A 22,507-nucleotide genomic window follows, 5' to 3' on the forward strand; every position below is an offset into this window, starting at 1 on the left:
GAGAATCGTGCGTTGCGAGACTCGCGCTCGTCTGTGCAATGATGCGTGCAACAGTGCCTGCAGCTATCCGCTGCACCCACGTTGCTGCCGTCATGCCTGATATGAAATACTCCAACTCAATCTGCTCAACCTGTTCTCTTCGCTTCGAGACGCAAGCCCCAATGTTGCCAACAGCTGAACATCAGTCGGTCTCGCCGAACCTCCGACCTCGGCTGCCCTGATCCATCGCATCTGATAAGAAAAATCTGATAATCTATCACCAAACAGCAGCACCATTAACATGTCTTTGAGGTCAAGAAACTTGCACCACAAACATTTCAATGTATCTTTTCCAGACGAGCGAATCGTGCAGATTACTCTGAACAGACCTGACAAGCTCAACTGCATTGATCAAGCCACTAGCAAAGAAATTGCCCAGATCTGGGAGTGGTTCGATCAAGATGAGAGTTTATGGGTCGGTATCATTACAGGGAATGGTCGAGCCTTTTGCACTGGCGCCGATCTGGCAGGTAGGCTTGACAATATCACTGCTGTGCCACCCTCATGGCTGACTTGACATCAGAATGGAACGAGATGAACAGACGCGGCATTATCAACGACATGTCAGCACCTGGCCTTGCTGGTCTGCCACGTAGAGCAGGAAAGAAACCCATCATCGCTGCCGTCAATGGTATCACCATGGGCGGTGGTTTCGAGATGGTTGCAAATTGCGATCTTGTAGTTGCCGTCTCCTCGGCCATCTTCTCGCTGCCCGAAGTGAAGAGAGGCATTGTACCAGTCGCTGGTTGCTTGCCTCGTTTGACACGAACCTTGGGTCTACAACGCACCACCGACCTCGTGCTCACGGGTAGAAACGTAACAGCCAAAACGCTTCATGATTGGGGACTTGTCACCGAATTGGTCGACTCTGCTGAGGATGTCGTACATGCCGCTATCAAGACTGCTCAGCTGATGTGCAAGAACAGTCCTGATGCGTTGGTTGTCGGCCGCTTGGGCATCAGACTGAGCTGGGAAGCTGGTAGTGTCGAGGATACCGTGACTACTCTTGCTAACGAGTGGTACCCACGTCTCGTGCAAGGCAATAACTTCAAGGAGGGCATCAAGGCATTTGCAGAGAAGCGTCCACCTGTCTGGGTGAGCTCAAAGCTGTAGATGCGCATCACAGAGCATGAGGCAGGCCCCGACTTTATTGTAGACAAACAAAGTTCGATGCTTTCTCGAAATGAGCAATTGCATGGGAACAACCCAGCCGTCCAGCGTTGAGAAGCGCGTTACCAACACGTTTGCTGCGCTCTACGCGTCCTGCAGAATAGTGATGTGATTCACCGGCTCTCCACCTTCTGTGTTGCTCAACCGGATCGCTTCTTTTTCGGCTCTTGCCGATCTTGGTTTCCACGCGAACTTTGATCCGCTTGTTTCGAATTCGCTCCGCGTCAACCTCGACCAGTTTCTCGAATATGTGGATCAACAAAGAAGGTCACCACATGAAAGCTTAGTCTGCGCTGTCAAACAAGCCTCATTACAGGACTTTAACGGTTTTTGAAAGTCCTGAGTTCTTTTGACAAGGATGGTGATTTTGACGAAAAGCATGAATCATGGTTCATGTCGCACGAAACTTACTCGAGTACGAACGAGTGTGTGACAGGATGTCATTGTTTCCATGGATCGAGCCGTGCAGTGCGATAAGGCCACCATCCATCGCGGCTCATCGTGGACCCTCCACTATCGTAACACGAAATAAATGAACTGTACCAAAGATCTCTTTTCCAGCACTGACACAACCATGAGGGCTGAGGTCCAGTTTGACCGGAGACAATCCCGCCTAGTCAACTCTCAACCCTTGACTCAAGATAGGCGATCCAAGTTGTTCGTAAGCGCAGAGCTTGAAGCTTCGTCAACAACAACAGCAAAACCCGCCATGCCGTCGAACAAGCATCGGTCTTTGTGTGTAATCAGGCCCACAACCGGGATACCCACCTCTGCCATATCCACAACCTCCTGCACCATAATAGTATCCTCCTCCGTATCTTCGTTGCCTTCGGCCTCCCGGAAAGTAAGCTTGTGGTGGTCTTTGAGGCCCGCCATATCCTCTGCCATATCCGCAAGATCCAACTCTCTCACATGCTCCTCCGTAATATGTTGGGTGACGATATCCACAGCCTTGCTGACGACACTCGGGTGATAAGGCGTTTGGTCGACTGGGGACCAGATATTGCATTTGTGGTTCAGAGTCGTAATCAGGTCCTTCAGCAGGGTCGTCGTCATTGATGATATGCTCAGATTCGAAGTGATGGCTCATTCTAGGTTTCACTTTCTCAGGCTTTGGCAATCCAATGATTTGAACTGATCTCTGCATATCGTCGAATGAAGTTGCCGATAGCTCATCTCCAGCCATCTCGTCCTCAGATTGACGAACATTGCTTGGGATAACCAATATCGTCTCCAGAAGTTTCGTAGGAAACAATGCTGACAGTCTGGAGCCTTTGTCGTTAATTTGGCCAAGGTATTGCTTTCCCTCCAGTAATGCGAGTAAGTGTGCATCAGCCACACTGTGTGTCGAAACAGTCGAGTTTCTCGCGCTTGTCATTGTTGACTAGCAAACACAACCGATGAAGCATTCATTGCGACGATAGAGACCAGCAGTGGTATATCATTGTGCTCTTTGCTGGTCTTCGTAAGCATGAGTATATCCGTACCTTGACTCAGGCCAAGATGCGAAAGCCTTGATGTCGTGCTTCTGAATATTGTATGGGGCTGCTGCATGCAAGTCATCAGGATTCATATAGTCGCGAAACCCACCAATTCGTAAGGCGATTATCAGATTAACAATACGCGTTACATGACAACAAATTGCTGGAACCATTCTTGAGTCCGACTTTTGACATGCAAGAGGCATGACTGACGTGGCCGCCTCGACCTTTGTTTATCGTCTCTTCAATAGATACGTCTGATGTCGACCAAAGATCTACATAGCCATAGCACAGATCTTAGTTACATTTAGGTTACTGCTCAAGCATCGTTGTCACAGAGTCGAGTAAACGTCGAAGACATCCGAGTCAACATCCACGAGCGAAGAACCTACATCGGTCTTTTTCCCACACCGCAAGAATATGAGAGATCAGGTCACCGGCAATGACGATGGTGTATGGAAGTCATGTGTCCCAAAACTTGTTGACTTATCAAGGGGATGAAATGGGTCAAGATAATAAGGGCAAGTGCTGATTGTGACTTCTTGAAGTGATGGCTTTCGCGAAACGTTCTTGCTGTCTATTCCAATGACCTGACCAGATGATAGTATTACTTGAATCTGGCAAATGTATTGATGAGATGCTGAACATTGACTCAGAGATGCTACAATTCACAAAAGCCACCGGAGGAATTTATTCAAAACGACTTCCAAAGCTAATGATACAGTAGGTAGATTTGTACGCAAGATCCAAATTTTTGTCAAACAGAAAATTGCTCACAAGCAAGCAAGAGTCAAAAGAAAAACGAAACCCTTCCATTGCCAAAATCCAGCATCAATCTCGTCGCGTTTTTGTACTCGAGTAAACCAAAACTTGCGTGAGCACATCAGTGGATCTCTCGGCGCCTTGACACAAGAGCCATCAAAGGGCTTTCGCTTTCCAGGTCAAACTTCTCAACCAACACTGTCCAACATTCAGATCACGAAACATCGTAACGACCGCTTTCTTGTTGAAGTCAAGATCGACCCGAGTATCCACATGAGCATCGCTTTCCAGCAATGTAGTAGCGGCCGCAACTGGGGCATTGGCGTGTTGCGAATATGACCTGTGGCCAAAGTGAGTCGAGGAAAGCTATGCTTCAGGTCAGGCTTTACTTACAGGACCGAGAGGAGAGACGTCGATATGGTCGACACATGGTGAGAGTGGGACAGTGGTGCATGGCTGGAGCATGCTGTCATTGGTACTGTTCTTGCATGAATGAGGCATTGTTGATTATGACAGGGATGGACGTCTGCGTTGGAGTTTCAGAGAGGTTATGTGGTCGGCTGGTTGTGATGTTGGTAGAAGCTTGGTTGTAAAGATATTTCAAGATGATTGACTGTGTCGACCTCTGGTCGGTATACTGTTCGAAGAAGTCGAATGGTGATGATGGCTCTAAGGTGATTCCATCAGTCCTTATATACAGCAGGCTCACCTGTCAATTGCCTCGCGGATCAAGGACCGACACGGAGATATCGCAACATGACAGCAAGTCAAAGCTCTTCTTCACCGCAAGATTTATATCAACTTCGACAAGTCAACTTTCTCGAGAGCGGCTCGCGGCAATTCACATGAGGGCTAATTCCAGCAAGGTGGTTACGCATCTAGATCGAGTTGGGTGCATGCAGGAACACCCCTGGTTTAAGGTTTTTGACCTGTCAAACCCGTTTTATGTCCCTGTTTTGTGGGAAAGATCGTGCTATACTGCATTCGAGATGACGAATATCAGAAATGTGACCGGTAGCTAATGGATCCCTTGCGACGTGTTGTTGTCAGCACTGTCATCCGGGTTTTGAAAAGCAAGAGTCCGAGGAGATATGAAGCAGAAGTGCACAAGTAAGGGAGATGTTGCATCAGACTACTGTCTCTGAGAAATTATGCTTCCGCTCGTCTGCATGTTGAGATGCTTGACGTTGTCGGCGCTTAAGAGAGTAGCATTGGAAGATGGCATGAGATGTGACAAGCCAGTCAGGATGTGTCCAGGGATGTGTTCATCGTGGATGAAGAGAAAATGTTGAACACTTGCATCCCTCAAACACGAACAATGTTGAAGGTGAGCCATTCTGCAGTAAGTAGTGACACCTCTCTTGCCCCGACCGGACGTTGTTGCCGCGCTGTCGCGTGCTGCTCGTTCCAAGCGCTTGGCCGCCCCACTTTTGCTGTGCCTGCTTTTGTGCATCTTGTCTTGCGCTCGTCCATTCCAACCATCAATGATGATTCCTGTCCTTTGCACTACCAACATCGAGCCGGAGGTTGGTGTCTCGGATGTCGATGCCGTTTGGAACTAATCATCACGATAGCTGCTCAATCAATTCTTGGTCGAAGCTTACGCTGCCGACACAGATGCTCCAGAAGACCTATGCATTTTAACCACTAAAGACTGGTCTTACTATCGTAATGAAGCTCGGCTGAGCCCCGGAGAAGCCCAAATACAAGGACGCATTGCTGTACCTCGAGGTGGAGGTCCAATGGAGTCACCTTCTCGCCCACCCTGGACGAAACGATTCGAGACGCCCTTCCTGAATCAAGATGCGACAGATATTGCTCAGACCCTACGAAGTGCAGAAGGTCTCCTATCAAGCATGAACAAACAGTTTTGTATTGTTCTGGACGGACAAACAACCCAGGACAAAAGTGTGTTGCTAGTAAAAACCTCTCGAGGACCTGAGAGCAATTTGCCGAGCGATAATGGCAGTCCTATTGTTCAATACAGGACGTCATTCGAGCAAGCTAATAGTATTATACAAGGGGTATGTATTGGTGAAGGATCTCTGGAGGAATTGCTGTGGAACGACAAATCTACTGGTTGATAGTTTCGCATGAGGAAACGAGCAAAGATGCTTCTGTTCGCTGCTCAATGCAGGCAGATTGACTCAGGCAAGTCAGATACCATACAGCAAAATGGGAAGCAACACATACAGCAACAGAGCAAGGGTTTGTGCCGTATACTTGAGCTGCTCGCATACTGATTGGCTGTGGAGCACACGTGATGTCGGCATCTTGTACGGGCGCTTGACCCCTTATTTCGCCAAGTCGCGATGAACAACCTGACACGATGTCTGGGTCCTGCACGACCTTATCACATCAGATCTTGTGTTTTTGAACATTGACCCAATATTACGCAGCCCTCACCGTCATCAAGAGTGGACAATGTTGTTCAGAGGCCCGAGGGTGACTGCAATCCCTTCCATGATCGGCTCTACTGGTCAGATTTACCATTTCAAGGAGTTGATTCAGAAGAGAGCGCACGTTGGGCGTGTCTGGCTAGCAACAACCAAGTAAGCTGGTCATACCCTTTACATCGCAGACTTATTGTTCTGCAGACCAGAGCACAACCCGCACATCTTGAAGGATATCCCTGAAGCCATATTTTCCAACTTCAATGAAAACATACGACCTCGATTTTGTAGGGTTAGACACATAAGAATTGCCTCTCGACCAGATACCACACCAGCCCATACTGGTCTATAACTATCTGACAGATGACTTTCACTCTCTCATCAAAGCGAAGATCGATCTTGGAGCAAGGAAAAAGATCTTGAAGGCAGTCTTGAAGGGACTCGCGGAACTATATTCGAGAGATGTGGTACACCTAGGTGAGCACGCTTCGCATCAACCACAAACCCGCTTTCCAATTTGACGATCTTCAGACATTAAATCCGACAACATCCTCGTCAGTTGCCAACACGTAACCGGATCAACCTTTATCGAGAACACCCTGATCAGTGATGTCGAGAATGCGGCATTTTTGCCTAAAGGTAGGTGTATGAAAGGAATGCTGCCAGGAAACGAAAGCTGGCGCAGTCCTGAGGGACATTTCAGAGGGGAGCGTAACAAACCATCAGATATGCTTTCCTTTGGATTTATGGTATGCGAATGTGAAAAGAGATTGGATCCACTCACTGACAGGTTCAGTGTATCCACGCTGTCCTTGGACAGGTTATCTTCGCACTCAATGATGACTTCAAGAAACATGAGATGCAGAGTGCTCTCCCTTATTTGATCCATCTCCAGCGACAGATATGGTTCTTTGGGAATGAGGGCGGCCTCGAAGGACTTGTGAAGCATGTTGGTGACGACGAACTCAATTGCCAGGCTTTACGGATGCTTTGGGAGGAGCGACATGAGGATTACATCGGTTATTCGCCATTCAGCAGTTGGCCAGAAGTTGAAGATGAGAACTTCAAAGACCTTATTGGTCAGATGATGAGCTTGGATCCTGCGCGAAGGATTACGGCCACTCAAGCTCTGGAACATCCTTGGTTTGTAGGTATGTAACGACGATTCAGAACGGAGGCAAAAGCATGATCAATCTCCAGATTACGCCTGGTATGCCATGAAGAAACAGAGCCGTCTGCACGGTCCGTACAAGGGAATGAGCGAACCTACTTGTTCGCAACTCAATCAAGCAGAGTTTCGAAAGAGGCAGTTTCGATGTCTACTAGCAAAAAGGAGAGCAAAACGTACAGCAGCAGGGATTCCCACGTGGTCACCCACCGTAGTACTAATCTGCCGTTCAACTGCTTATGTATGGCAGAGCGGACGGGATGCCCAGTTTTCAGCTGACTGTGGCCGTACGTGGAAGACACGTTGACCTAAGCTGATCATCATGTTACACCTTCACTACAAAAGACATTCGGCATAGCTAGTCGGATATCTGCCCATGATGGTGCCGAAGAATATCCATTTGCGAGTGAGAACTGATGGATGGAAAACGCCGTCTATTGCTGTGATTTTTACCAAAGAGGAAATTGAGACGCGATCCTCTTTTTGTATAAGCGATAAGCATCGCCACTATTAGCTTTTATGTCCTAAGCTCTTCCATAAACATCGTGATAACATTGACCGAGATCAGGACAACTGTGCAAGAAGATTGGTCAATGTTTACGCCCAAGCTTCACAGATCACTTACTATACTGGATCCTGACCAAAGATGATATGCCAAAGATGCTCGAAAACACGGCCGCTTGTATCATCATCAAGTGGTGTCTCGTGCAGCCACTTCAAAGCACCAACATAAAACTCCAGAGGTCGCTTGCGAACCTGATCTCGCGAAACAGCAAATTGGGCACAGCAAGTAGCGCCTATCACCTCCGGCACGTCGTTGTTGCCAAATAGCTCTTTCCATACGTGCGCAATTGCGTGTTCTGCTCGTCGGTCCTCTTCGTCATGATATTCGTGGAAAGGTCGGGTCCCGTCCGGACAGCCAGGATTGGCGATGCAACGAAGATTGGCATAGCCATGGCTCTGAACAAAACCAGTCTGGAGAGACAACAAGCTTTTGACATTCGAATACCCATCTGCATCTGTGTGCCATGCTCGCGGGTTGCCGTCTTCGTGAGGATGTACAAATGCAATGGTCGACGGAAGTTTTTCAAAATTCTCTATGAGGTACGTGAGATAGACATTAGCCTCTCGCCCCTTGTTTCTCGAAGTATGCAAAGGCCAAGTGTCGTTGTCGACCGAGTATACAGCGTTCTGCCATCTGCGATTTGCGTCAGAGCTTTCCAGATGGGAACAAAAGCCGAAGGACTGACGTTGGAAGCTTCTCGACCCAAGATGTATCCTCACTATTGGTTTTACCCATTACAACGATCTGGTCCAAGGAGCTCAAGCTACTTGTGCTTGTTGTTGTAGACGCAGTAGCTGGGGCTCTATTCAGAGCAGTGGCGGTCGCAGTTGCTTCGAAGCGCTCGTCATTTAGTGCAGACGATGAAGCCAATTCTACAGTCTCGTTGGCTTTCGTTAACGCACCATCTTCGGCATCGACGAACGATCTGAAGTTAGAGCCATGGAAGGCTTCTGCAATTCGCAAGCGATACAGACAACTTCTGATCAGGAAGAAGCCTGCTAGAAGCAAGATTGCAGGGAAAAATCGAGTCGCTGCTTTCATATTGGTGGTATGCTGAAGGATATGGTAAGAATGCTGGTTGCTCCAGCCTGGAGCAATATATACGACAGCCTAGCCTTCATCGAGAGCTCGGCCTTGGAAGACCACCATGAGTTGAAGGATTGCCATGAGTGCCGCATCGTAGCGGCGCGTAGCTATCTTCGTTGGTGCCGGTATATTGCACTTGGCCCAGCGAACCTGTGCCGCTTCACAGTGGCGGCTCCGCGAAATCTGTTTCTGCAGCTTTGAGATGGATTGGGACTATAATAGCACACTTGGTGATGTGACATCAATTTGTTTCGCTCTCAAGTGCCAACGACATGGTTCGACCTGGACGTCAGTCCCTTAGCGGCGCTTAATTTTCGCGCAGATGCCATCACCTTGACTTGGGCTCTGGACCACTCATTTCTGGCTGGATTTCGGTCGACATAACTCGACAATAATGGCAGTTCATGACATAAATCAGTCAGGCAAGATGTAGCAGAAAATAGAAGGACCGACTATATACGTCGCTACGGCGAGGTCTTGGCGGGTTGACATCTCACGACGTCGCGTGTTGCCTATCATCATCTTCCATCAGCTTCTTTGGGAGTATAGAACGACCTACATCGGCATCAGAGAGTTTTGGTTAGCGTCTTGCAAACCGAGCACCGGTGGTACAGATCTTGACTTCGGCCAGTCGCAGATAAAGTGAAAAGCAGCAAAGAGTTGATCGATGGCATAGACGAGAACACGAAAACAACACAGTATCGCCCGACTCAAGAAGGAGATTCGTCGATGCGGACCATAAAAGAGATAGTCAGTCACCATCAGTACATCCAAGGCTGATCTCTGATCATGTGTATTCCAGGCAGGTGACTGCGTTCTCGGGTTGTGCTTCTCTGCCGGATACCTGGGCAACGACTACATGCTCTACAAACTGGATTTCAAGCACTATAAGTCTCAAGTTTGGCGCAAATACTATGCATATCGGCAAGCAAAGCTATCACAGAAAACAAAATGATGCGCGGTTGGAAGATTATCGTTGAAGGACGGAGAGTCCAAGCATCGACAATGTTGATCAACAGCCGACACAACAACACTGACCAAGAAACATACATATGCAGCTTTGCTATCATCTTCTGCCTCTCACCTGTGCCTTTACATCCTAGCATTGTGTAACCTTATGGATTGCCATCTATAAACAACTATAGAAACATACCGGATCTCCATCCAGAGACCTTCCTTAGCTAGATTGTCGCATAGAGTCGCCTTGAGTCTGTGTTTATCAAATCAGGAAAGCACGAAATCTCAAGACTAACAGCCGTTATAATACATATTATAGCATTCGTCAAGCAACGGGGATCTCGCAGTACCAGACCCTTTACTGCCGTCTTGCTATATTGTTCGTTTCGATATATGTGCCATTCACCTTCCTCCATCCGCTGCTGGCTCCGTGCATTGCAAATAGATAAGAGTCTTATGCACGTGTGTTGAGAATGTCACATGCTTAATACGCGCGCACTAAATATAGCAAGCCGCCAGCAAGTGTTACTGCAGCTTTTCGTAAGCGCACCAATCCTTGCTTCTGTGAGTCTGAATATATCTCGATCTTTTTGTCTATATGGAAAACTCTCAAGCAATGGGTTTTGACCTCTTGGTCACAACGCAGAATCGTGGATTGGTAACGCCACCTAGAATGAAGCGGTCGATGTGGCCCTGCGATTTCAGTCAATGCAACAAACCTGCAACGCGCGTCCTTGGCGATTGTGTGATATGTGGGAGTCATCTCTGTTATGAACATCTTCAGGAGCGTTCTCATACTTGCCCGTCCCCTCAAGTAAGATCACGTAGGCAATATCGGTCCTAGAAGACTGACTCACTGATGAACCAGGACCAAGATTACGATCAACAGCTTGACAAAGCAGAGGAGAATGAGATTGCGCAATTACTGCATCGGATTAATTTCGAACAGCTTGAACTGAGAGCAAGCTCTGTACGCAACAACATTCCTTGTCGAGTCGAAATGCCTAAGAATGACAAAGATTCAAGATGGTCCATGATGGGTGGGATGAACCTTCACGTAAGGATCATCTTCGAAGACAAAGTCTGCTGGATAGCCCGTATACGGCGCTCCAACGCGACATCACCACCATCAGAGTTACGAGATCGTATCTTCATGAGTGAGATCCAAACGCTACTTTTCCTCCAGACGACCAACATACCAACGCCGAAAGTATGGGACTATGCTCTAGAAGGACCAGAGAATCCTGTTCGAGTTGGGTATATCCTCATGGATTGCATGCCGGGAAAATCCCTTGATCGGTTTTCACTATCCGAAGAAGGAAGAGACAAGATCATCGCACAGATTGCGGACATCTATTTGCAACTCCGCGAATTTCCCTTTGATCGGATCGGGTCTATAGAACAGGCTGACGAGAAACACGTGGGACCTCTTGCTCGAGAGTGTTTTACCGATTTCACCGATTCCGGCATTCGACCCCTCGGCCCTTTTTCAGATCTGCAAAGCTACTACAAAGCCTCGATTCAGCTACTGCTCGATCTCATTCACCGCGGCGAGATACATGCAGACAGGCCAGTAGATGCATATCTGCTCTACAGATACCTTACGAGATTGTTCCAGAACTATACCCCGATGTGTCAGAAACTCGAACGAAGACATATCTCAAGCACGCCGATGACAAGGGGAGCCATATACTCGTCGATGAAGAAATGAACATCACTGGAATCATCGATTGGGAATGGGCATTCACAACGACAGAGCATCTGGCCTTCAATTCCCCAATGCTGCTACTCCCAACCTGGGATTTCTTTCAGGGTCTCGGTCGGATCGGTGAGGAGGAACAACTGTTTGCCAAGTGCTTGGAAGCAAAGGGAGCCTCTGATATGGCGTCCTTTGTACGGGAAGGCAGAAAGCACCATCAATTCGCCTTTCTGTGTACTTTTGATCTTGGTATCAGCTTCCAAGATCTGCAAAGCTTGTTTGGGGGGCTTCTAAACAGTATGAAGGGTGTTGACGGACACAGCTGGGAAGAATGGAGACAACAAGCTTTAAAACAGTTCGACCAGGATCCTAGGTTAACCGACATCCTGAGCAGGTCCGAGGGATGAGTGAAGCTCCTTGTTTAAGCGTAGAAGATTATTTTGACTACAATTCTACTCTATCTATGCGCTTTTATCCCCATTGTCGACAGCATGGGTAGACATTCTTCTGTGAAAGGTACTCACGGCTTCTTCGCACAAGTCGAGCTATTCAAGAATCAATGGGCATACTTTATGGAGAGAACCCCTAGGTCGTGATGCTCGCTCTGTTTGTAACATTAAATGTACAGAAGGAGCGCAGTTAATTGGTAGTTAATCAAATGTTGTTGGCGTCGCAAGTTTCTGTTCGACCTAGATTAATGCAAAATCTATCCACTCTTTTTGGGTTATGCAATCTTTACATAAATCTGGTTGCTGCCTTAACCCTCCCCTGCCTCCCATTCAGTCTCGTTGGCGTAACCTGAAAGAACAACAACTCAAAGAACAACATATTGGTAAAGCAACACTGCAAATATGACACTCGAGAATGTTATGCTTGAGGGTACGCTCATGGAGTACTTTCCTGTTTGCTGCACCACCAACATGCCTGTCAAGGTGACTTCACAGCTACCTATTGCACAGTAAAATACAATGTTGACTCACATTTTTGTTATATAGGATATCAACCGTTTCCTAGCCGAAGCACAAAGACAAGATCTTGATGTTGGGTTCGACAACAACTTGACTCTGGTCCACAGCCTCGATGTCCAGCTCGTGGGGCCCACCAAAGAACTACGAGGCAACGACGAGACCTTGCAAAGCCCGTTCAATGGCTGTACATTCCTCGAAATTCATCAGAAGCTGAAGGACATGGTGGCCGCTACAAACTCGTCACTAAACACTGAATGGTTTTTGGTGCTTGATGAAGAATCAGCGCAGACTTCCACTGCTGTCATTGTCAGTATTGAAGACGATGGAGACGTACAATCGGTCCGGGCCGAATATACAGAATGTTCGACATGTATATCGGCAGCCAGTGTATCTCACCCTTCTCTCGATGAGATGATTGAGATTGCGAATGAATATGGGGATGGAGTCATTCGGATTGAGAAGTAGGGATTCATATTGATTATGCTGTCATATTTATGCTACAACTATTCAGATGCACACTTGATATTCGTTTCTCGGTATGACCATGCATGGCACACATATGCTTGCACTCCTCCAAGACAAACTAATTTTCGATACAGACTGTCGAAGTCGATGGCCGTAATGATAGCTTCACATGGAGGAAGAGGTCGATGATTGTGCCTCAACTTATCCCCAGAAAAGCGACCGCGAAGCTTTCTCGGGAGCCATCCGAACCATCTGAGTCGTAACGGTCGCTCCAAACACAGCAAACGACAGTATAGTGCAAGATGCCGTCTTGAGAACATGATACATGCAATCTGGTTTGCACCATGCTAGCTTCTCGTCGCCGTCTCGTCTTGAGGTCATGACATTGCGGATGTCGGACGCGCCTTGAACGTAGATATATGCAAGAATGCCGATAGCGCCCATAGTAAAGCTAAAGCTTTTTGAATGACCTTTTGCGAGGTTTGAGTTTGTGGCTGCGCCGTAGAGGAAGATCATGGGTAGGAGAGGTTTGTATCCATTCATATTGATGAGGAAGTTGGTTTCTTCCGTTATGCGAATGGAAGAATGGGAAGAAGGACGTTCCTTGGAGCCTGTGATAAAGGACTATTGAGAATTCATATGCATGCCAGTCTTTGTTGAGAACGTCATCCGACAAGCATAAATCTTGATTTATGCCAAAGCATTAAAACTTGGCATAAGCTCTCACGTTCGGATCCGACGCTTCCGGCTCCGAGATGCTCTTGCTCGTAACTACGCAACTATAGCTCCTGCTTTGTAATCCTCACATGTTGACGAACTGATTGGAACATACTTATATCAAGGAACGTCTCCAGTTGAAGTTTGGTAACTGGAACTACAGGGCAAAAGTATCTTCCTGCTGCAACTCTTGATATTCGAGACTCCATCTTTAAAGACACCTCAACAACAACTAAACATGGCACCAATCGGCGTTGGAATAATCGGCCTCTCAGCCTCAGGTTACTCCTGGGGAGTGTCTGCCCACCTTCCCTACCTCAAAGACTCTTCAAAATACAAAATCACTGGTATCTGCAATTCATCAGCCGAGTCCTCGCAAAAGGCAGTCGAAGCCCACAACCTCACAGACGCAAAAGCATATGGCTCTCCTGCAGAGATGGCAGCAAGCTCTGATGTTGATCTTGTTGTCTGCTGTGTTAGAGTTGATCGTCACTACGAAGCCATCAAACCTGCTCTTGAAGCTGGAAAGGACTGTTTTGTGGAGTGGCCATTGGCTTCAAACTCTGAGCACGCTAAGGAACTACTTCAACTTGCTGAGAAAAAGGGTGTTAAGACTATGATTGGCTTACAGGGACAGATGAGTCCTGTTCTCAGTCGTGTCAAGGAACTCATCGAGAAGGACAAGGCGATTGGCCGTATCATCAGTTCGAACGTCACTCTGGCTGGTATGCTAGGCACCAAGGAAACCACAGAGGCACATGAATACCTCAATTCCGCTGAGATTGGTGGTAACATGTTGGTCATTCCCTTCGGTCACTTATACGATGCCGTAAGCTACACTCTCGGCGAACTCAAGGATGTTTCTTCGACACTGTCGGTGCAGTATCCAGATGTGCCGGTCAAGTCTGCCGATGGCTCAAAGGTCGTGAGAACGACCAAGCGTACTGCTGCCGATCATATCACAATGTCTGGTCTTCTATCCAATGGCGCACATTCTTCAGCGACCGTAACCGGCGGTCAAGCTTTCATGGACGACTCAGGCATAGTATGGAAAATCGAGGGTGACAAAGGTGTTATCGAAGTTCGTGGAAAAGAACCTTTCGCTCTGAGCATGTCACTAGACATCAAGATCAGAATGCAGCTTTTTGAGACTGGAGAGACCAAGGAAATTGAGTTTACTGAGGATAAGCCGGGTCCTCCTGGTAATGTTGGAAGACTTTATGAGGCTTTTGCTGATGGTCAGTATTATCCTGATTGGAAGTGGGCTGTTAAGCGTCATGCTTGGGTGGATGCTCTGTACAAGAGCAACGATGAGGGCAAGCGCGTTTCCTACGTCTGATTTGAAGATCATACGATAATTCGCTAGATCACAAACATACGAGTATAAGAACAACAAATCTATCAAACTTCCACTGTGCTCCAAGCTCAGCACTACTACAACTCTTCGGAACCACCTTGGCGCTCCAATTGTCGATACTCATCAATAGTTTCCGTACATGGGATTTATCCGAGATGCTTGCTTAAGATAGGCCATCTAGAGATTGCCAAGGTCGCCGTTGTAAGTGCTGCCACAAGCAACAATACCAGTGCAATTTGTACCCTTACGCGCCATAATAAGCTCCTCGAAATAACTCACGCCCTCAGCACGCACATCATCAGGCATAGAACTGGACGTAGTGTTCTGATTGAAGTAGTAAGCCTCAGGTTCATCCGCATCAACAGCGACCCAAGGTTCTGCTGGTACTGGATATATTGTCAGCAAAGTCGAGATTAATCCAAATCGGAGTGCAAGACTCACCACCAAGATGCATGTTCGGATCGCCATAATTGACAAAACTGATCCACATACGGCACATCTGCTTGGCTAAAGTGACGAGCGATTCACGTGCTGGCCCGCCCAGGGGATTGGGATTCCCGTTCTGAGGGTAGCCGAGACCTTCTGTGTTGTAGAAGACGAAAGCAACTTCTTGGAAGTGGACTGCTCCGGCGAAGTATGGGAGACCATTGACAAGGGCGTTGAAGATACTGAAAAACAAGATCAGTCAGGGTGTATCTGAATCAACAAGCGAACTCAGAGACTTACTAGGTGTAGGATGTGGCACCATGTCTTGCCCACCAGTGTGCTGTCAGACGTCTACCTGCATTCATACTCATGTCCTGGCCGATGGCAGCAGCACGCTTAAATTGAAGTCCGATGGTAGCGTTCGGTCTACCATGAAGAGTACTAGGTACACCAATATCCGGAATGTCAGGGTAGAGGATGGCGATATCATGGGCTGTAGCATTGTCATAACCTGACCTGACGAGATAGTTCAAGACTTGCTGAGTCGTATTGAGCCCTCCTGGCCCGAAGCCAACACCCTCGGCCTCGTTGACTCCGATAATGTAAGGGACTTTGAGGAAGTCACCCTTAGCAAGTGCTTGCGAGGCAGTCTGAGTGAACCAGTCTCCATCAATGACAGGACCGTATCGAGCTCCCTGAGTGGCGGTAGAGTTGATGACAGAGTTGAGCTTATCAGTAGGTACTTTACGGAGGCAATCAAGTACAGAACCAGCGCCATTGCATCCTGTAGCTTTGCTGATGTTGGCGATGACGGGTTCCCAGTCAGCAACGTGGAAGTCAGGTTGGAGTCCAACGGGAGCTCCAGATTCAGCGATAGCTGCATGGAAGAGACTGTCATTGCGGCCATTGTAGGCAAGTAATTGAGCTCCAACACTGGTGCCTCCTGACGATTCGCCTTGGATGGTGACACGGTTGGGATCGCCTCCAAAGGCAGCGATATTCTCTTGGACCCATCGCAAAGCAAGGCGTTGATCTCTGAATCCGTTCATGGTGTTGCCTGACTCCTGGATCTCACGTCCATAAAGGAAGCCCCACGAAGACAGACGATAATTGATACTGACAGCGATGATTGGCATTCCTGCTTCCACGGACTGTTGAACGATGAAGGATTGATTGTAACGATGATCTGCACTACCACCCATGACAAGGCCTCCTCCATGGATCCAGACAAGTACAGGAAGGCTCGCATGGGAACCGGCTGGCTTGATGACATTCAGAGTCAAACAATCTTCGCTCACGTAGTTGCCTTGGCTCCAGGTATCTCTGCCATACCCAATGCACTCTGGACTGTACTGGGTAGCGTTCCTGATTCCAGACCATGTAGTGTTGAGAGATTGAGGGACACGGAAACGTAGTTCGCCAACAGGAGGTTGGCTGTATGGCATTCCGAGGAAGCCGTCGGTGCCATAGGCGGGTGCGTAGTAGCCTGTGTAGGTGCCATTCTTGACGTGTGCAGTAGGTACGGAACCTTGGTGGTTGTTATCCCTCTTAACAACAGCCGCGCATGCAGCATTGAGAAGCACGAAGCCGCTCGCTAGGGCCTTGATGTTGACCATCGTGAAAGAAGATATACTTTTGCTTCGACTGATTTTGGACTACCAGCAAGAGCCTCATATCTATAGCTAACCATTTTCAACATGGATACCATACCAAACAAAGCCCCGCCTTGAGCTTGATCTCGTGGTACTTCTGAGATGAAGCTGCCCCGCTTCTGAGGTGATATCTTGTAGCATTGTGCCGCGGTATGGTGGTAGTCCGACACGTCAGAGGCTCAGAATCCGCGTATGAATGTACTCTCAAGCAACTGCCGTTCTGCTCTGCTTGAACGATCTGCGATGTATGGCTGTATGACAGGAAAGGACCGACTCATGCGGGCATCGGGGCCGAAACCCCTCACCATCAACCCCGCAAACATAGCCCTGAATATGCACTCCACATACAGATCAACACATGGCAGATATCTTGGTGGAGGCTTATACAGCTTTTCAATATGACGTGCTGAGTTTTTGTGGTCAAGAAGACACATGGCCGGGTAAATGATGTCGGCCGTCGTCGGCCGGACTTGCCAGAATGAGAATCTCTTGCCAGCACAACTCCACATGATACTCTACACCAAGGTGGGGACGAACGAGCGATGTGGAGGATCGCATCTGCGGAGGTCTAGGTCCCAGCAATCTGCAGGATCTACTTGATATAGGTCTTTCGTTTCTTGTTTCTCAGCCATATCCACAGCGAGGTCCTCTTCAAAGCTCGCAGAGCTCTATAACCAAAGCTGTATATCACATTAGCTTTGGACATGTCTGTGTATCTGACGGCTGACCTTGTAACTTCCGGTGGCGGTTGTTGTGCAGTGGCAACGAATGCAGTGTTGTCGATGTTGCTTGCATTACTTTCAAGAAACGATTGAGCGCTATACCGGTTGAGAGATTCGACTGGCAATGTTTTCGCCAAATGCGTGCTAAATATCTTCCAGGTATCCAGCACGATTTCGGTTGTGTCGGTCCCGTGTCTGTAGACTGTCCATTTGTACTCCCTGGGACACAGGCTACATTTTCGTGTCTCCGTGGTCCTTTTCCAAGCTGGGACGGTCCAAGCCGGGACGGTCCAAGCCGGGACGGTCATGAGCTTGATGAGATCAGACGCTCTCGTTTCGATCCTCTGATCATCGTTCAATGGATGGTGGTATTCATCCTCACAGATGCGAAGGATTCGTGCTGCTCTGAGGGCCAAAAACTGGTTGCTTAGAGCGTCTGTCTTCGGGTTTCGTCTGTGTTCCGAAGTGTATAACAAACGTTGACAAGCATGTATCACGGGTAGCCCTCCTATGATCTCTATCTCGATCGTGTACCGAATCCAGAATGTTGCTGGTATGTTCCCGCTCTTGTCATAACCAGTCCGCCAATCTTTTTGAAACGTGAGGCAATCCAGGAATTTGTCTTGGACTGAGCTGTACGCAATATAATCCCACACAGCTCTCATGCACCAATCAGGCAAGAATTCGCCCGGAACTACCTGTATTCGATGAACGGAGAGATCTATCATGTGGCAGCGTCGACAGTGTAACCAGCCGCGTAGTGGACGATCTTTCGTGTAGAAACGATAACACCTGCGACATAATGAGTGATTCGGAAGATCCATCCACAAGAGCATGATGAAGCGAAGGTGGTCATCAAGTTGAGGATACGGGATCGGAGACGACATCATCATGTGATTGACTGGCCAGCGCACAGGTCCTCGAAGGTCAGGTTTCCAGATCTGCTGCAAGTGTTTGTTTCGATATAGGTCGTGACATGTGAGTGAGAGGCAGGCGGTTTCTCTAACGAGCAAGTATCCCACTATGTTGTAGAGCAACTCGAGAGGCAGTTTATTCAAAGGTCCCGTTTGTGCAGTCGTTGGTCGGCCTGAGAGAAGGGCCGGCTCGCTGAGCTGTAGGTCTGATGGTTCCTGAATATCGGGATCGCTTGAGTATGCTTGCATTGTCTGTTCTACCACGGCTTGTCTTTCGACAGGAGGAAACACACCAAGTTGACGGGCCATATCAGGAGGTAAGTCGTGTGCAGTATCGTCAAGTGCCGAAAGAGAATTGGTTATATACGAGTCGCACCATCTTTTCGCGAGTGATGAGGTGTATTGAGGCAGATATCCACAGATCAAGAAGCATTTTAGAAACTATGGCCCATAGATTGACTATTAGTGGCAAAAATTCCCTCGTGTCTCATTACCGTGACTCAGATGCGGTTTCTAGAAGTCGGCAGCAAATGATAGGTCTTGACAATTTTCAGAAGAGTCGCTGAAGCTGAAGCTTTCATGTGCCCTGCTATTGTAGCGCAGACTTGCTTAATATGTCTCTTAACATGGTCTCCAACCGCTCTCGCGAGTCGCACATGTCAGACTGTTGATTTTGCTGCGGAGCGCATGTAGAAGCAGCTGTAGTAATGAAGCACAGAGGTTGTCGTGGGAGAAGTGAAGCAGGGGTATATTACGGAAGCTGCGACCAAAAAATAACAAGGAAATCATGAAAGAGGCAGGAAGAGGAAATTTCAAACAAGGTCGTCGAATCATGACTCAGAAGTCAAAAAATTGCCAACAGCCTCAACAAAGGCATCTGTCTCTTCAAGATGAGGACAATGACTGCTTTCAGGGAAGCGGACCCATTTCACCTTGCCAGGGATTTCCCTGAAAAATGGCTCCATGGTGATGTCTTGAGCTTCGTCGTAGTTGCCGTTGATCAATAATGTCGGAACATTGATTTTGTGAAGCTCGGGTGTGATGTCCCAGCCTTTGAGTGAACCAATAACGTTAAATTCTGAAGGTCCGTTCCTGAGTAATGTAAGCAAGATGTTTTCCAGGAAATGGAATGTTAGACTCACATAGTCATGTATACAGTATCATCGTCCTTGACTTGGTCCAAGGTTTGCACAAGCTCATCGGGAAAAGGTACGACACGGCAGACGTGTCTCTCATAGAAACTCATCATGGCAGTCTCGTACTCTTCCGTGTCTGTTGTGCCTTGCTCCTCGCAGCGCGTCAAAGTCTCCTGGATGTCCTTAGGCAGCTCCGTTCGTAGCTTATCTGCAACTTCGAGCCAGGTATCCAAGCTAGCTGGAGAATTGGCGACGATCAGACGGTACAAGCCAGCCGGACGTTTTGTGGCATACAATGCACCAAGCATACCACCCCAACTTTGTCCAAAGAGGTCGAATTTCTTGATACCAAGGTAGGATAACAGATTTTCCAACTCGGCAATGAAGAGGTCGGTAGTCCAGAAGCCGGTGTCTCCTTTCTTTTCACGCAGATGTGTTGAGTTTCCGCAACCAATCTGATCGTAAAGAATCACTGGTCTTGAGAAAGGAGCCGAGGATAGATGAGCGCAAGGGAGGATGTAGTTGTGAGCCATTCCAGGCCCGCCATGCAGACAGACCAAAGGAGTTACATCCTCAGACAGCTTTCCATACAGGGCATACCATGTCTGGGCTTGAATGTCAGTTCCTGGGACCTTGAAGGCGACTTTCTCAGTCTTCAAAGGTGCAGGCAAAGTTTTTGACGTGCGGCTACCGGCACCGGCAGCTGAATTCATGACGACCCGACGAGTTTGTTTAGGGGTGAAAAGGGTATATCAAAGAACAGAAGAAGGTGCCAAGCTGGCTTTATAGAACCAAGAATCGATTCGAGTCAGGGTTTTCTCGGTAGGCATAAATCATTGTGACATTCTCCCAGTAGGCAGCGATCAGCACTTGTACAGAAGTAGAAGGTAAACGGCGAGCAGTCGTCAGCGTTCGAGCCGTGTAGTCAGGCTGAAGAGCAACATGGTGGTTGTATATGACCGATGTCGGAGATAGAAGAGCCATGTTACAGAGACAGTTTGTTCGTCATGGGTGCTTTTGCTGGCAATCTTTTGACGTTGCGGCCGGAGACAGAAAAAAAAGGTTGATGTACGGATTTGGTGATTGGAAGAGATGGCCTGCCTATCCGGGAAAGCGTCGAAGCTTGGCCGACGATCGGAAAGCGCTCTTGTGCGACCTCCCTCGTTCCGTGCCAACAAAACGTTCTTTCCCTCCAATCCCATCACACAGTTGCGTCTTATTCGACTGTCCATCACACACGAGCCGCGTGCTGCCTATTCACTTCCGTGTCTGCCTCTGGTAAGTTTCCATCACATGCGCGCCCTCTCCTACAAGCACAAGCACCGTCACATGATGAGATTATATATATTGGAGCTGTCCTATCTCTTCGGAGACTGAGGAGACAACTTATTACCTTATACGCAAACATCTGAAACAACCCCTCCTTCACTCTATACCAATCACGCGTCTCCACATGAGAGACGATCTCGTACTAACGCCTAACAGCACTCTATTTACGTTCGCGACATCCATTCGACCTTCCCGAAAAGTCTGCGCTCGCGTCCAAGCTACAGCTCCGCCTGACCTACGCCTATCTGTCAGACCTTTACCCGTCTGGCAGAACCACACTCTCTTGCCTTCTGCAAACTGAATACACAGTCATGTCTGCCGACCCTCGGAGGCGACCTGCGCCTGCACAATCTGCTCCTCCACCGCCTCCTCCACCTCCACCACCAGCAGAGGCCCAGCCTGATTCATCTGTCCAAAGCTTGGATGGCGCGAGTGGCCAGGCATCAGCACAACAGGCTACGGCCGAAGATAGCTTCAAGCTGCGCTTCTGCACGGTATGCGCCAGTAACAACAACAGGTATGTTTCGCCGCGTGATGCCGTAAATCGTGTCTCTGTCTATCCTTGTCTTCTGCAAGATGATCCATTACGTTGCTTGCTCTACTTCTGCCTCTTCCTCTGCATAAACGTATATACTCGCCGAAATACAAAGCCTCTGCTTGTTCATCATCTCGTCCTGCCACGCTGCCATCATGCCACTGCTCCCCTTGCACCAGCCACCGTACTAATACGGTGATGCAGATCCATGGAAGCGCATTTGCGCCTCGCCGGCAGCGCTCAAAAATATCCCACCATCTCCTTTGGCACTGGCTCGCTAGTCCGTCTACCTGGCCCTTCCATTACTCAACCGAACATCTACAACTTCAACAACACCTCTTACGACAGCATGTACCGCGAACTCGAAGGCAAAGATGCTCGCCTCTACCGCGCGAACGGTATCTTGCCTATGCTTGATCGCAACAGAAACATCAAATGGGGTCCGGAGCGCTGGCAAGATTGGAAGATCGGATATCCACGTGTGGGCAAAAGATATGCCAATGCACCTATTCCAGGCGACCCCGTGTATACGAATGACATGGGTGCCCAAGGAACGGAATCAGGAACAGTGGATATTGTCATAACCTGCGAAGATCGCTGTTGGGAAGCTGTCGTCGATGACTTGCTGTCAAGAGGAAGCCCACTCAATCGTCCTGTTCATGTCTTCAACGTCGATATTAAGGATAACCATGAAGAAGCATTGGTAGGAGGAAGAGCCATTCTCGAGCTCGCCGACGAGCTGAATGCTGCTGCTCAGGATGAGAGGAAGATTTATGCTGAAAAGACAGGCAGTACTGAGGGTTTCGACAATGCTACTGGAGGCTCGAGGGACGGCTTTGATGCTAGGGTGCCAATCATTCTGGGGGAGTGGCAAGAAAGATGGCCTCATCTTCCTGCTTTGTGGACTTTGGCATGGTTCTAGACAAACACTCTCTTTGACCCATGTGAGCCCTGTACGACAGTCGA

At 48.4% G+C, this 22,507-nt stretch overlaps 11 protein-coding genes across 11 annotated transcripts; 6 read left to right on the forward strand and 5 right to left on the reverse strand.

The window, feature by feature from the left end:
* Positions 1–280: 280 nt before the first annotated feature.
* On the forward strand, positions 281–1,152 carry M437DRAFT_87451 (ClpP/crotonase; the record flags this gene model as incomplete). The annotated part of the gene is made up of 2 exons (XM_041028643.1): positions 281–509; positions 563–1,152. 2 exons carry the CDS (start codon positions 281–283, stop codon positions 1,150–1,152), a joined length of 819 nt encoding a protein of 272 aa, XP_040876565.1.
* Positions 1,153–1,894: 742 nt separating this feature from the next.
* M437DRAFT_56476 (uncharacterized protein) lies at positions 1,895–2,593 on the reverse strand (the record flags this gene model as incomplete). Its single annotated transcript, XM_041023058.1, has 1 exon — positions 1,895–2,593. A coding segment is annotated over one exon (699 nt), but the record flags the coding sequence as incomplete, so codon positions are not given.
* A 3,322-nt stretch (positions 2,594–5,915) lies between these two features.
* M437DRAFT_77998 (calcium/calmodulin dependent protein kinase) lies at positions 5,916–7,004 on the forward strand (the record flags this gene model as incomplete). Its single annotated transcript, XM_041026920.1, has 5 exons — positions 5,916–6,004; positions 6,050–6,137; positions 6,169–6,322; positions 6,377–6,594; positions 6,642–7,004. 5 exons carry the CDS (start codon positions 5,916–5,918, stop codon positions 7,002–7,004), a joined length of 912 nt encoding a protein of 303 aa, XP_040876567.1.
* Positions 7,005–7,537: 533 nt separating this feature from the next.
* Positions 7,538–8,745, reverse strand: M437DRAFT_77999 (uncharacterized protein; the record flags this gene model as incomplete). The annotated part of the gene is made up of 5 exons (XM_041026921.1): positions 7,538–7,586; positions 7,639–8,211; positions 8,264–8,525; positions 8,661–8,688; positions 8,725–8,745. 5 exons carry the CDS (start codon positions 8,743–8,745, stop codon positions 7,538–7,540), a joined length of 933 nt encoding a protein of 310 aa, XP_040876568.1.
* Positions 8,746–10,294: 1,549 nt separating this feature from the next.
* M437DRAFT_78000 (uncharacterized protein) lies at positions 10,295–11,727 on the forward strand (the record flags this gene model as incomplete). Its single annotated transcript, XM_041026922.1, has 3 exons — positions 10,295–10,435; positions 10,490–11,194; positions 11,275–11,727. 3 exons carry the CDS (start codon positions 10,295–10,297, stop codon positions 11,725–11,727), a joined length of 1,299 nt encoding a protein of 432 aa, XP_040876569.1.
* Positions 11,728–12,171: 444 nt separating this feature from the next.
* Positions 12,172–13,016, forward strand: M437DRAFT_68883 (uncharacterized protein; the record flags this gene model as incomplete). Its single annotated transcript, XM_041025189.1, has 4 exons — positions 12,172–12,252; positions 12,316–12,749; positions 12,800–12,824; positions 12,888–13,016. The coding sequence occupies 4 exons, from the start codon at positions 12,172–12,174 to the stop codon at positions 13,014–13,016; spliced, it is 669 nt and encodes a 222-aa protein (XP_040876570.1).
* Positions 13,017–13,708: 692 nt separating this feature from the next.
* M437DRAFT_56718 (NAD(P)-binding protein) lies at positions 13,709–14,809 on the forward strand (the record flags this gene model as incomplete). The annotated part of the gene is made up of 1 exon (XM_041023101.1): positions 13,709–14,809. One exon carries the CDS (start codon positions 13,709–13,711, stop codon positions 14,807–14,809), a length of 1,101 nt encoding a protein of 366 aa, XP_040876571.1.
* Positions 14,810–15,004: 195 nt separating this feature from the next.
* Positions 15,005–16,869, reverse strand: M437DRAFT_78002 (carboxylesterase family protein; the record flags this gene model as incomplete). Its single annotated transcript, XM_041026923.1, has 4 exons — positions 15,005–15,070; positions 15,107–15,213; positions 15,269–15,495; positions 15,554–16,869. The coding sequence occupies 4 exons, from the start codon at positions 16,867–16,869 to the stop codon at positions 15,005–15,007; spliced, it is 1,716 nt and encodes a 571-aa protein (XP_040876572.1).
* A 628-nt stretch (positions 16,870–17,497) lies between these two features.
* Positions 17,498–18,850, reverse strand: M437DRAFT_68886 (uncharacterized protein; the record flags this gene model as incomplete). The annotated part of the gene is made up of 1 exon (XM_041025190.1): positions 17,498–18,850. The coding sequence occupies one exon, from the start codon at positions 18,848–18,850 to the stop codon at positions 17,498–17,500; it is 1,353 nt and encodes a 450-aa protein (XP_040876573.1).
* Positions 18,851–19,371: 521 nt separating this feature from the next.
* Positions 19,372–20,390, reverse strand: M437DRAFT_78003 (proline iminopeptidase; the record flags this gene model as incomplete). Its single annotated transcript, XM_041026924.1, has 2 exons — positions 19,372–19,633; positions 19,684–20,390. 2 exons carry the CDS (start codon positions 20,388–20,390, stop codon positions 19,372–19,374), a joined length of 969 nt encoding a protein of 322 aa, XP_040876574.1.
* Positions 20,391–21,317: 927 nt separating this feature from the next.
* Positions 21,318–22,463, forward strand: M437DRAFT_56581 (Ssu72-like protein; the record flags this gene model as incomplete). Its single annotated transcript, XM_041023075.1, has 2 exons — positions 21,318–21,523; positions 21,746–22,463. 2 exons carry the CDS (start codon positions 21,318–21,320, stop codon positions 22,461–22,463), a joined length of 924 nt encoding a protein of 307 aa, XP_040876575.1.
* Between the last annotated feature and the right edge of the window lie 44 nt (positions 22,464–22,507).

The sequence above is a fragment of the Aureobasidium melanogenum genome (assembly GCF_000721775.1).
Source record: "Aureobasidium melanogenum CBS 110374 unplaced genomic scaffold scaffold_24, whole genome shotgun sequence".
Taxonomy (NCBI): Eukaryota; Fungi; Ascomycota; class Dothideomycetes; order Dothideales; family Saccotheciaceae; genus Aureobasidium; species Aureobasidium melanogenum.